The following is a 12855-nucleotide window of genomic DNA, read 5'->3' on the forward strand; positions in this document are numbered from 1 at the left end:
TGGGCTTGGGAGCCAGAGGTCGTGGGTTCTAATCCCGGCTCCGCCACTTCTCAGCTGTGTGACCTTGGGCAAGTCACTTTGCTTCTCTGGGCCTCAGTTCCCTCATCTGTCAAATGGGGATGAAGAGTGGGAACCCCACGGGGGACAATCTTACCTCCTTCCCTTCCCCACAGCACCTGTGTATATGTTTGTACATATTTATTACTCTATTTATTTTACTTGTACATATCTATTCTATTTATTTTATTTTGTTAGTATGTTTGGTTTTGTTCTCTGTCTCCCCCTTCTAGACTGTGAGCCCGCTGTTGGGTAGGACTGTCTCTATATGTTGCCAATTTGTACTTCCCAAGCGCCTAGTACAGTGCTCTGCACACAGTAAGCGCTCAATAAACACGATTGATGATGATGACAATAAGACTGTGTTGAAAATACAAGTGAGGCTTTTTCCTCTTGGCTGGGTCATCACAACACTATGTTGGGAAATATTTGGACAGTGTTAACAGCCACTGGAAAGCGTTTAGTACATATTTACTATTCTATATTTATTTTGTTAATGATGTGCATCTAGCTTTAATTCCGTTTGTTCTGACGATTTTGACGCCTGTCTACATGTTTTGTTTTGTCGTCTGTCCCCCCTTCTAGACTGTGAGCCCGCTGTTGGGTAGGGACCGTCTCTATATGTCGCCAACTTGTACCTCCCAAGCGCTTAGTACAGTGCTCTGCACACAGTAAGCGCTCAATAAATACCATTGAATGAATGAATGAATGACAACCTGATCGCCTTGTATCCCCCCCAGCGCTTAGAACAGTGTTGGCACAGAGTAAGAGCTTCACAAATGCCGTTACTATTATTCTTATGAATCATTGTTATTGTTATTATTATCATTATAATGATGATTATTCTAGAAGGGGCTGGTTCGGGTGGTGGGTGGGAAGGTCCCAGGCGCTGGAGTCCGGTGGGGGGGGGAAAGCGGGGTGAGTAACCCCCATGGCCCCGCCCATTTTCCCCAGGCCCCGCCCACTGCCCCACAGGCCCCGCCCACTTTCCCATCATGCCCCGCTCGTCGCCCCCAGGCCCCGGCCATCGCCCCTTCAGGCCCCGCCCACTCTCCCTCCTGGCCCCTCCCCTCTCGTCGCCAGGCCCCAGCCACTTTCCCATCATGCCCCGCTCATCGCCCCAGGCCCCACCCACACGCCCTGAGGCCACGCCCCCTTTCCCTCCTGGCCCCGCCCCGCTCACTCCCAGGCCCCGCCCCTGTCGCCCCAGGCCCCCCCGCTTTCCCATCAGGCCCCGCCCATTCCCCTTCAGGCCCCGCCCACTCACCTGAGGCCCCGCCCACTCTCCCTCCTGGCCCCTCTCCTCGGCCGCCAGGCCCCGCCCCCGATCCCATCATGCCCCGCCCACCGCGCCGGGCCCCGCCCTTCGGCCAGGCTCCGCCCACTACCCCTCCTGGCCCCGCCCCTCCCACCACCCGGCCCCACCCGCTTTCCCACCAGGCCCCGCCCCTCGCCCCTCCCGGCCCCGCCCACTCTCCCCTCGCGCCCCGCCCTCTTTCGCTCCAGGCCCCGCCCCCCCTGTCCGACTCCGCCCACTTTCCCTCCTAGCCCCGCCCCCGCTGCCCGCCCGGCCCCGCCCACCGCCACAGGCCCCGCCCTCTTCCCCCCCTCCTGGCCCCGCCCACCGCCCACCGTCCCAGGCCCCCACCCACTTTCCCATCGTGTCCCGCCCTCCTGCCAGTCCCCGCCCACTTTTCCCCTCCTGGCCCCGCCCCTCTCGCAGCCAGGCCCCGCCCACTCTCCCTTCCAGGACCCGCCCCTCCCGTCGCCCGCCCCGCCCACTTTCCCTCCAGGCCCCGCCCTTCTCCTTTCCCGGCCCCGCCCACTTTCCTTTCAGGTCCTCACTTTCCCAGCCAGCCCCGCCCACTGTCCCTCCGGGCCCCACCCGCGGTCCCTCCGGGCCCCGCCCCTCTCCTCGCCCGGCCCCGCCCACTTTCCCTTCGGGCCCCGCCCCCCGCGGGCCCCGCCCAATGTCCCACCTGGGCCCCGCCCATCACCCCTCCGAGCCCCGCCCCCAGACCCCGCCCACTTTTTCCCCACCACGCCCTGCCCGTCGCCCCCAGGACCCCGCCCCCTTTCCCTCCGGGCCCCGCCCCCTCCCCGTATCCCCGCCCCGCCCCGCCCCGCCCCGCGGCGCATTGTGGGATCGGCGGCGGCGGCGGCGGCGGCGGCGGCGGCTGCTGTCCGGTGGTCCGGGGGTCCGGGGGTCCGGGGGCCGACGGCCGACGATGGGGATCCAGCCGGTGAGCAGGCGCCCGCACCCCCGCCTCCCCCCCTCCTCCCCTGCTGAGAGCTCACCTCCTCCAGGAGGCCTTCCCAGACTGAGCCCCTTCCTTCCTCTCCCCCTCGTCCCCCCCTCCATCCCCACTGCCTTCCCTCCTTCCCTTCCCCACAGCATCTGTATATATGTTTGTACATATTTATTACTCTATTTATTTTACTTGTACATATCTATTCTATTAATTTTATTTTGTTAAGACGTTTGGTTTTGTTCTCTGTCTCCCCCTTCTAGACTGTGAGCCCACTGTTGGGTAGGGACCGTCTCTCTATGTTGCCAACGTGTACTTCCCAAGCGCTTAGTACAGTGCTCTGCACACAGTAAGCGCTCAATAAATACGACTGATTGATTGATTGATTGATTCCCCCCCAAATCCCTCCCCCGGCACCCCGCATCATCCCGCACTACGCCCGGGGCCCCTCCCGCAGACCCCCGCCCCGGATCCCATTCCGGGACCTAAGGCCCAGACACAGCCCCCTCCTCACCCGCCCCTTCCTTCGAGGCCGGGAGCCCGCTGGTGGCTAGGGACCCTCTCTAGATGTTGCCAATTGTACTTCCCAAGCGCTCAGTACAGTGTCTGCACACAGTCAGCGCTCCATCAATACGATTGAATGAATGAGCCGCCCCAGGGCACCGCCCTTGGCAGCGTCCCGGGCTCCCCCGTCCCCTGCCCCACCCTCGGTTCTCGATGGCAGCCCAGTCATTCATTCAGTCGGATTTATTGAGCGCTCGCTGTGTGCAGAGCACTGTCCCAAGGTCTATTCAGTCCTATTTATTGAGCGCTTACTGTGTGCAGAGCACTGTCCCAAGGTCTATTCAGTCCTATTTATTGAGCACTCACTGTGTGCAGAGCACTGTCCCAAGTTCTATTCAGTCGTATTTATTAAGTGCTTACTGTGTGCAGAGCACTGTCCTAAGGTCTATTCACTCATATTTATGGAGCGCTTATTGTGTGCAAAGCACTGTCCTAAGATCTATTCAATCGTATTTATTGAGCTATTACTGTGTGCAGAGCACTGTCCTAAGGTCTATTCAGTCGTATTTATTGAGCGCTCACTGTGTGCAGAGCACTGTCCCAAGTTCTATTCAGTCGTATTTATTGAGCACTCACTGTGTGCAGAGCACTGTCCTAAGATCTATTCAATCGTATTTATTGAGCACTCACTGTGTGCAGAGCACTGTCCTAAGGTCTATTCAGTCGTATTTATTGAGCGCTCACTGTGTGCAGAGCACTGTCCCAAGTTCTATTCAGTCGTATTTATTGAGCACTCACTGTGTGCAGAGCACTGTCCTAAGATCTATTCAATCGTATTTATTGAGCACTCACTGTGTGCAGAGCACTGTCCTAAGGTCTATTCAGTCGTATTTATTGAGCGCTTACTGTGTGCAGAGCACTGTCCCAAGTTCTATTCAGTCGTATTTATTGAGGGCTTACTTTGTGCAGAGACTGTCCCAAGTTCTAGTCATATTTATTGAGCGCTTACTGTGTGCAGAGCACTGTACTAAGCACTTGGGAAGTACAAGTTGGCAACATATAGAGACAGTCCCTACCCAACAGTGGGCTCACAGTCTAAAAGGGGGAGACAGTCGTATTTATCGAGCACTTACTGTGTGCAGAGCACTGTCCCAAGTTCTATTTAGTCATATTTATGGATTGCTTACTGTGTGCAGAGCACTGTCCCAAGTTCTCTTCAGTCATATTTATTGAGTGCCTACTGTGTGCAGAGCAATCAATCAATCAATCAATCGTATTTATTGAGCGCTTACTGTGTGCAGAGCACTGGACTAAGCACTTGGGAAGTACAAGTTGGCAACATATAGAGCACTGTCCCAAGTTCTATTCAGTCGTATTTATTGAGCACTTACTGTGTGCAGAGCACTGTCCCAAGGTCTATTCAGTCGTATTTATTGAGCGCTCACTGTGTGCAGAGCACTGTCCTAAGCGCTGGGGAAAGTACGGTGCAGCAATCAAGACAGACATTCCCTGCCCACCACGAGCCCTCCCCTCGGCTCTGGACGGGCCATCCTTGGCTTGACCCACCCCGCGCGTCCTCCCCATTGTCCTCTCTTCTCCTTTCAGAGCACGGCCCTGTTCGCCTCCCTGGGCGTAGGACTCGTCTCCCTGCTGGGCCTGGCCCTGGCCTCCTATTTGGCGCGGAGGACCCGGCGGGCCCCAGTCACGCTGCTGGACCCCAACGAGAAATACCTGCTCCGGCTGCTGGACAAAACGGCGAGTCTCCGGGAAAGGCCCGCGGGACCCCCCTCTTCCTCCTCCTCCTCCTCCTCCTAGGGAAGGGGCCGGAGAAAAAGTGGGATGGGAAGGAGAGAGGAGAGGGCGAGGATCCCTCAGACCCCCCCCCCCGTGGGATTTGGAGCGCCCTGGGGAGTCGTGGAGTACCGGGAGGCCAGGCTCCCCGGGTGAGGTGCCCGTTTCTTCCTCCAGACTGTGAGCCACAACACCAAAAGGTTCCGCTTTGCTCTGCCGTCTGCCCGCCACGTCCTGGGACTGCCTGTGGGTAAGGGTCCTGAGGGGCCGTGGGGCTCCATTCCCTCCCGATTCCCGTTCTGAAGTCGATTTTAGACTGTGAGCCCACTGTTGGGTAGGGACTGTCTCTATATGTTGCCAATTTGTACTTCCCAAGCGCTTAGTACAGTGCTCTGCACAAAGTAAGCGCTCAATAAATACGATTGATGATGATTTTCATCCCTCTCTGTTGGAGACCCGGCCGAGCCCTCCCCTCGCCATTCTCCTGTTTCCTTTTTTTTGTCCACGCATGCTGTATTCTACCACCCTCTGCCTCCCTGAGACTCCAGCTCTTCGGTTTCTCCTAGCATTCGCAATCTTTGGTCCCCAGTCTCCAAAAATCGCCCTCCTCCTGGCAGTCCCTTTTATGTCTTCCTTCCCTCTTCTCCAGGGCTTGTCTGCTGCTGCATTTTTCGAGGCAGACGGGTCTGTGAGATAGACGGGTTCCCAAAACTGTGTTTGGTTAAAAGAAAAGGATGGGAAGTGCCCGCGGGAACCAGACAGGGGGCTTGCCAAAGCCCAGTGCTGGAGGAAAAAGGCCACTAAGGTTTTGGCCACTCCCCAGGCTTTAGCCCGTTTCTTTAGCACATAGTAAGTGCTTAATAAATACCGTAATCGTCCGACCAACCCAGAGAGGACATGCCCCCTGCCCACTCCCAAAACACACCCACACATATTTATTCTTTCTCTTTCCCCCAGAGGGGAACCCCATTGACCAGGTTAGGGGACGGCCAGTCTCTCCAACTGAAAGTTTGTTCAAGACTCTGTGTCTGGCGGGGTTGCTGCAGGTGGAGCCCGCCTGATAGACCCCACCGGCATAACCCCGTGACTCAATTGGTCTCCAGGGAGACACGTCTACCTGTCTGCCCGCATCGACGGCAACCTGGTCGTCCGGCCGTACACACCCGTCACCGGGGACGAAAACCGGGGCTACGTGGATCTTGTCATTAAGGTACCACCCTCGTCCGGAGCGCTCCGGGATGAGGGCTCCCCGAATCCGGCGACGGCGCGTTAGGGGGAGGAAGGAGGCGGCGGGGGCCGGGATCTAGGATGTGGGAAAGATCTCTTTCCCCTGTCATCCCCCCACCGGAGTCCCCAGTTGCTGAACTTTTCACAAACCGCGGCACTGGTCGATGCTCATGCAATCACAGACTCGGGTTGGCCCAAACTGGGGTCCTCCCTAGACTTGGGCCAAGGGCTAATCCACTGAGTGGGGCAACTAGTAGTAATAATTGCATTTATTAAGCCCTTACTGAGGGCAGGAAATTGTACTCAGCCATGAGAAAGAAGGACTGCCTGTAAGTAGGACAGAGACCTAGAGGTAGATGGTCCCCGTCCTCGCCTCTTTCCCAGGTCTACTTGAAGGGTGTGCACCCCAAGTTCCCTGATGGGGGAAAGATGTCTCAGTATCTCGACGGACTGAAGATTGGTGACGTGGTGGAGTTCCGGGGGCCGAGCGGCCTGCTCACGTACGTTGGAAAAGGTGTGTAGGTCGGGGGGTGGGCTAGGGGCCCATCTTCTTCCGACCCCAGCGTCCCAGCCTCCTCGGGAAATGGGGAACCAGACTTGCCTCCTAGTCCGCGTACCGGTAGACAGAGAAATCTAAGATGAACCATCCCTGATCCACCTTGGCCTTGGCTGAAGAGGGGGGCGGGGAGGGATACATTTCAACAGCTTTCCCCTCCCTAAGCCTCCTCCTGGGGACAGCTAAGTCCGTTAATACCAGCCCCCAGAGCCCATCTGTGCCACCCGGGAACTTTGAGTCACGCCTGGCCCCCGGCCCAGCGGCCTGGGAGCGTCCTCGAGCCGAAGATGGCTCATGACTCATCGGCAGCTCCGTTCCCACTGGCCTTCCTGACACGGTGCTGCAGGATTGAATCTGCCTTCCCTGTTGGCCGGAAAACCGTCCCACCTCTCCAGGTTGATTTTGCCCCCCTGCTTTTCTCCCGCTTGCCTTTCTCCCCCCCACCCCGCACTGTAATTCTCAGGAAAGTTTGACATCCATCCCAACAAGAAGTCCCCGGCAGAACCCAGAACGGCCAAGAAGTTGGGAATGATTGCCGGAGGGACGGGTAGGTGGGGCCCTTCGCCCCCCTCCAGCCAGTGTGGCTCATCACTGGGAAGCACACGGGAAGCGGGGCCGCCGAGGGTGTCCGTCGTCGGGTCTGCGGCCGTGCTTTTAGGCTCCCCGGTTTGGATTTGAATTGGGTGGGATCCCGCAGAGCCTCTGATCGGGTGGGCAGCCAAGAAAAGAAAAGCCCTATTTAAACTCGGGTCCCAGCCCCTCCGAGCACTCGGGGGAAGCCTCGGCTCGGAATCGGACGAGGACTTCAAACACGTGAACGGAGACGGTGGTCCGTTTGGCTTCGGGTCTCGGGGTGTCTGGGGTGAGAGCCACCGGGGTGAGAAGCAGCGTGGCTTAGTGGAAAGAGCCCGGGCTTGAGAGTCAGAGATCGTGGGTTCTAATCCCGACTCCGCCACTTGTCTGCTGTGTGACCTTGGGCAAGCCACTTAACTTCTCTGTGCTTCAGTTCGCTCATCTGTAAAAATGGGGGTTAATAATAATAATGATGATGATGATGGCATTTGTTAAGCACTTACTATGTGCAGAGCACTGTTCTAAGTGCTCTGGGGGGGGGGATACAAGGTGATCAAGTTGTCCCGTGTGGGGCTCACAGTCTTTTACAGATGAGGCAGCTGAAGCTCAGAGAAGTTAAGAGACTGGCCCAAGGTCACACAGCAGACACGTGGCGGAGCGGGATTTGAACCCATGCCCTCTGACTCCAAAGCCCGTGGTCTTTCCACTGAGCCACGCTGGTTAAGACTGTGAGCCCCACGTGGGACAACCTGATTACCTTGTATCTACCCCAGCGCTTAGTACAGTGCTTGGCAGGCAGTAAGCGCTTAGCAAATACCGTCATTATTATTATTATTACTCCCTTTTGTAGTGGGTGGGAAATTTCAGGAACGAGTCGAGGGGATCCCAGACTGTGCTAGTGGGTTGCAGAATTGGGTGGGGGACATCCAGGAAGATTTCATGGAAGAGGCGCCTTTTGTCGCGCGGTAAAGAGAAGGAGGGAAGTGGAAATGGGGGACAGGGCAGGAAGGGTGGAGGCGCTGGCTGGGATGTTCCTGCCGCTCCCTTACTGAAATGAGAGGGGTGTCTATTCAGGGATCACCCCGATGCTGCAACTCACCCGGGCCATCCTGAAGGATCCTGAAGACACAACGCAGTGTAGCCTGCTCTTTGCCAACCAGGTGGGTCCGATTAGCTGACGGCAGAGGACGGAAACCCGGCTCTCAGACCCGCTCCGGCAGCGGTCAGGTTCCTGGCGAGGGGGGGGGATCCACCTTTCAGCTTTTTACCGTATCCCTTCCCAACCCCCTCTGGGAAAAGCCGAGCCCATTCCAAGACGGACCCATGATACTGGTCAGTGAGCTTTCCTCGTGGGGGTTGAGGATGAGGGGGAGTTGTAGGGAAGAGGCTGGTGTTTGGGAGCTTCAGGACCTGGACTTTTCACACCCACCCCGCCCCTCCGACCTCCTATTTCAGACAGAGAAGGATATTATCCTGCGGGAAGACTTGGAAGAGCTCCAGGCCCAGTACCCCGAGCGCTTTAAGCTTTGGTTCACTCTGGATCACCCCCCAAAAGGTAATTCAGTAGCCTCCAGCCGCCCTCCCCTTAATAATGATGGCATTTATTAAACGCTTACTGTGTGCAAAGCACCGTTCTAAGCGCTGGGGAGGTCACAAGGTGATCAGGTTGTCCCACGGGGGGCTCACAGTCTTAATCCCCACTTTACAGTTGAGGTAACTGAGGCCCAGAGAAGTGAAGTGGCTTGCCCAAAGTCACACAGCTGACAATTGGCGGAGCGGGGATTTGAACCCATGACCTCTGACTCCAAAGCCCGCGCTCTTTCCACTGAGCCCAAGCGCTTAGTACAGTGCTCTGCACACAGTAAGCGCTCAATAAATACGATTGAATGAATGAATGAATGAGCCACGCTGCTTCTCCCCTTAGTGATGATGTTCGGGGAAGCAGCGTGGCTTGGTGGAAAGAGCCCGGGCTTGGGAGCCAGAGGTCATGGGTTCGAATCCCGCCTCCCCCACATGTCTGCTGTGTGACCTTGGGTCACTTAACTTCCCTGAGCCTCAGTTACCTCGTCTGTAAAATGGGGATTAAGACTGTGAGCCCCACGTGGGACAACTTGATCACTTTGTATCTCCCCCCAGCGCTTAGAACAGTGCTCTGCACATAGTAAGCGCTTAACAAATGCCATTATTATTATTATTATTATTATTATTATTTGTTAAGCACTTACTAGGTGCCAGGCACTGTATTAAGCGCCGGGGTGGATACAAGCAAATCGAGTTTGACACAGTCCCTGTCTCATGTGGGGCTCCCAGTCTCAATCTCCATTTTACAGATGAGGTAACTGAGAAGTGAAGTGACTGGCCCAAGGTCACACAGCAGACAAGTGGCGGGGCCGGAATTAGAACCCGTGACCATTCCTCCCATACCTGAGGCTTAAACTGCTGCGATTAGCATTACTGTTCTGGGGCTCCTGCAGACAGGGCTTAATCACTCCAGAATCAATCAATCATATTTATTTATTTATTTTATCGAGCGCTTACTGTGTGCAGAGCACTGTACTAAGCGCTTGGGAAGTACAAGTTGTCAACATATAGAGACGGTCCCTACCCAACAGTGGGCCCACAGTCTAAAAGGGGGAGACAGAGAACAAAACCAAACATACTAACAAAATAAAATAAATAGAATAGATAGGTACAAGTAAAATCCAGGGGAAGGACGTGGGCCGGGGGTTGATGGCAGGACAGGTGAGGAAAAGGTACAGTGAGGAAGTTAGAAGCAGAGGGGCGAAGGGGGCGAGGTGATGGTAATAATAAATACGATCGATTGATTGATGGAAAGCCTTGGAGCTGAGAGTGAGGAGTTTTTGCTCGATTGGTAGGTTGACAGGCAACCACTGGAGATTTATTTATGTTTTTGTTAATTTCCAAAATAACAAAGCCAGGTAACAAGAGTCTGATATTGTAAACCAAAATAGGTATGCTTATTCCCCAATGTCCCGTTCCTTTTATTATTTGGTGTTTTCCCTACCAGTTAGTGACTGCCTGAGCAATATGGACTCGCTCATGTTTGACTGAGATCCAACTCCAAATTACCCCGTCCTGAGGCCATACTAGACGGTGATACTTCATACCTGATGAGTTACAATTGGATTTACTTTCTCCGGAAGAAATCTCTCTCACTAATTAGAGAAAAGTGACTCTGCTGAGACCACAGAGTGTTGCAAGAGTGGCCAGTGGCCAAGACATTCGGACATTGACCCCGGGATCTGGGGGGAGTTGGGGGGCAGTGCACAGGGGACCTGAGGGAAAGCAAGAACTTTTCCAGGGGGTCGGGTTATGGATCGCAGTGACTGTGGGCTCCACCCTTAGCGTGGCTCAGTGGAAATAGCCCGGGCTTTGGAGTCAGAGGTCATGGGTTCAAATCCCGGCTCCGCCATCTGTCAGCTGGGTGACTTTGGGCAACTTCTCTGTGCCTCAGTTACCCCATCCGTAAAAACGGGGATTAAGACCGTGAGCCCCCGGTGGGACAACCTGATCGCCTCGTAACCTCCCCAGCGCTTAGAACAGTGCTTTGCACATAGTAAGCGCTTAATAAATGCCATCGTCATCCCTAATGGTGCCGACATCACCAGAGGTTGCCGGTTCATCGTCATCATCATCAATCGTATTTATTGAGCGCTGACTGTGTGCAGAGCACTGTACTAAGCGCTTGGGAAGTCCAAGTTGGCAACGTATAGAGACGGTCCCTACCCAACAGTGGGCTCACAGTCTAAAAGGGGGAGACAGTCCCACCCCACAGGTTTTGCCCAGTGGCCTGGAAGCTTGGGAATTTTCCTGGCTTACTGGGCCGAGGTCATCGGCCCCTGCCCACAAAGCCAGGCTCAGAATCGTGACCCCAGACGATCGCGCCTTCACCGGAGCAGCTAGCCTCCCGGGCCTGAGTGTCGATCGTTTTTAATGAGCCTCTACCGCGTGCAGAGCCCCGTACTGAGCGCCTGAGAAGGCTAACGGACGCCTTCCCCGCCCGCAACGAGCTTCCTCGCTTGCGGGGCAGCCGCGGCCGTGATGGGGGACCCGACCTCTCTTCCTGCCGCAGGTTGGAGCTACGGCCGGGGCTTTGTCACTGCCGATATGATCCGGGAGCATCTGCCCGCCCCAGGAGACGATGTGCTGCTGCTGCTGTGCGGGCCCCCCCCCCATGGTGCAGCTGGCCTGCCACCCCAACCTAGACAGGCTTGGCTATCCCCAAAAAATGCGCTTCACTTACTAACCGCCCCCCCGTCACCATCCCGGACCGGTGACCCTTTGAAACACCCCCCGGGGAGAAGAGAGCCAGCCCAACCCGGACTGGATCACGGGTACACGTGCTCTTCCGGGTCCCTAAAGTCATCCGGGAAGGAAAAACTTGGAGCATACCTCCTCTCCTTCGGAAGGAGATTGTTCACGGGAAAGGGTCAGCGAGGGACAAACATCGCAGGACGTTTGACGGATAAGGAACCGCCGTTGGGGGCTGTTAATAATAATGGCATTTATTAAGCGCTTACTATGTGCAAAGCACCGTTCTAAGCACTGGATATTTTGAGTTGGGAGCCTGAAGTTCTCCAAGGTGAAGTCAGTTAATCAATCGTATTTATTGAGCGCTTACTGTGTGCAGAGCACCATACTGAGCGCTTGGGAAGTCCAAGTTGGCAACATCTAGAGACGGTCCCTACCCAACAGTGGGCTCACAGTCTAAAAGACTGAATCATTTTTATTGCGTGCTTACGGTGCGCAGAGCACTTTTTGTTAATATGTTTTGCCGTTTGTCTCCCCCTTCTAGACTGTGAGCCCACTGTTGGGTAGGGACCGTCTCTAGATGTTGCCGACTTGGACTTCCCAAGCGCTTAGTACAGTGCTCTGGACACAGTAAGCGCTCAATAAATACGATCGATTGATTGACTGATTGAGAGCACAATATAACAGTTGACAGGTGTGTTCCCTACCCACAAGGAGCTTACAGTCTAGAGGGGGAGGCAGAAATTAAAATAAATAATGGATAGGTACACAAGTGCTGTGGGGCTAAGGGAGGGTGAATAAAGGGTACAAATCTAAGTGCGAGGGTGACGCATTCAATTGTATTTATTGAGCGTTTACTGTGTGCACAGCACTGTACTAAGCGCTTGGGAAGTACGAGTCGGCAACATATAGAGACGGTCTCTACCCGACAAGGTAGAAGGGAGAGGTAGTAGGGCAATGAGGGCTTCGTTGGGAAAGCCTCTTGGAGGAGATGTGATTTTAGTAGGGCTTTGAAGGAGGGGAGAGCAATATATATATTACTATATATATATATTCCTGGCCATATCCCAACTTGCTGTTGAGACCTTCTTCCTCCTCATGGATGTTTAGGAAAGGAGAATTGAGGGAAGGCCCTGAGCTTCATTGTCATTGCTTTCGAATTTGGGTGGGGGCATAAAGCCGAGAGGTAAATGAGGCTGTGGCTCTCTTCAATCCCATTCCTCTTCTTTCCCAACTCTCACAGGAAAAGGAGTTTGAGGGGAGGGGGGAGTGTGTGTCTGTATGTGTATGTGTGCTTGTTTCTCTAGCGTTCGCATCGCTCCAGGACCCTTGCCCTGGCCAGCGGGGAAAAGGTCCCAAACTATCATTTTCTCCCTCCAGCACTTCCGTGGACATGTAAGGAGTCTCTGGCTAGGGAAATAAATGGGGTCCGTTTCCCCTAAATGTCACCCAATGGGGCTGGTGTCAGTGTCTGTCTTGGGGCGGGAGCGTTGGGGCTCTCTTTGGCTCTCACAGAGGTCACCTGCTCCCGCAGGCAAGAGTTCAGGCTTTCCTCTTGTCCCCAATCCAAATACTTCCATGTTTGCAGTGAAATATTCCCGCGGGGCCAGAAATGGAAAATGATGG

The 12855-nt window shown here is 55.1% G+C and overlaps 1 protein-coding gene across 1 annotated transcript; it reads left to right on the top strand.

The window, feature by feature from the left end:
• The first annotated feature begins 2283 nt into the window (after positions 1–2283).
• On the top strand, positions 2284–11316 carry LOC119930597 (NADH-cytochrome b5 reductase 1). Its single transcript, XM_038749112.1, is given in 10 exon segments — positions 2284–2300; positions 4416–4565; positions 4779–4851; positions 5705–5811; positions 6213–6342; positions 6848–6931; positions 8032–8117; positions 8413–8512; positions 11051–11139; positions 11141–11316. Coding segments are annotated over 10 exon segments (918 nt in total). The 5' UTR covers positions 2284–2285; the 3' UTR covers positions 11225–11316.
• Positions 11317–12855: the final 1539 nt, after the last annotated feature.

The sequence above is a fragment of the Tachyglossus aculeatus genome, chromosome 7 (assembly GCF_015852505.1).
Source record: "Tachyglossus aculeatus isolate mTacAcu1 chromosome 7, mTacAcu1.pri, whole genome shotgun sequence".
NCBI lineage: Eukaryota > Metazoa > Chordata > Mammalia > Monotremata > Tachyglossidae > Tachyglossus > Tachyglossus aculeatus.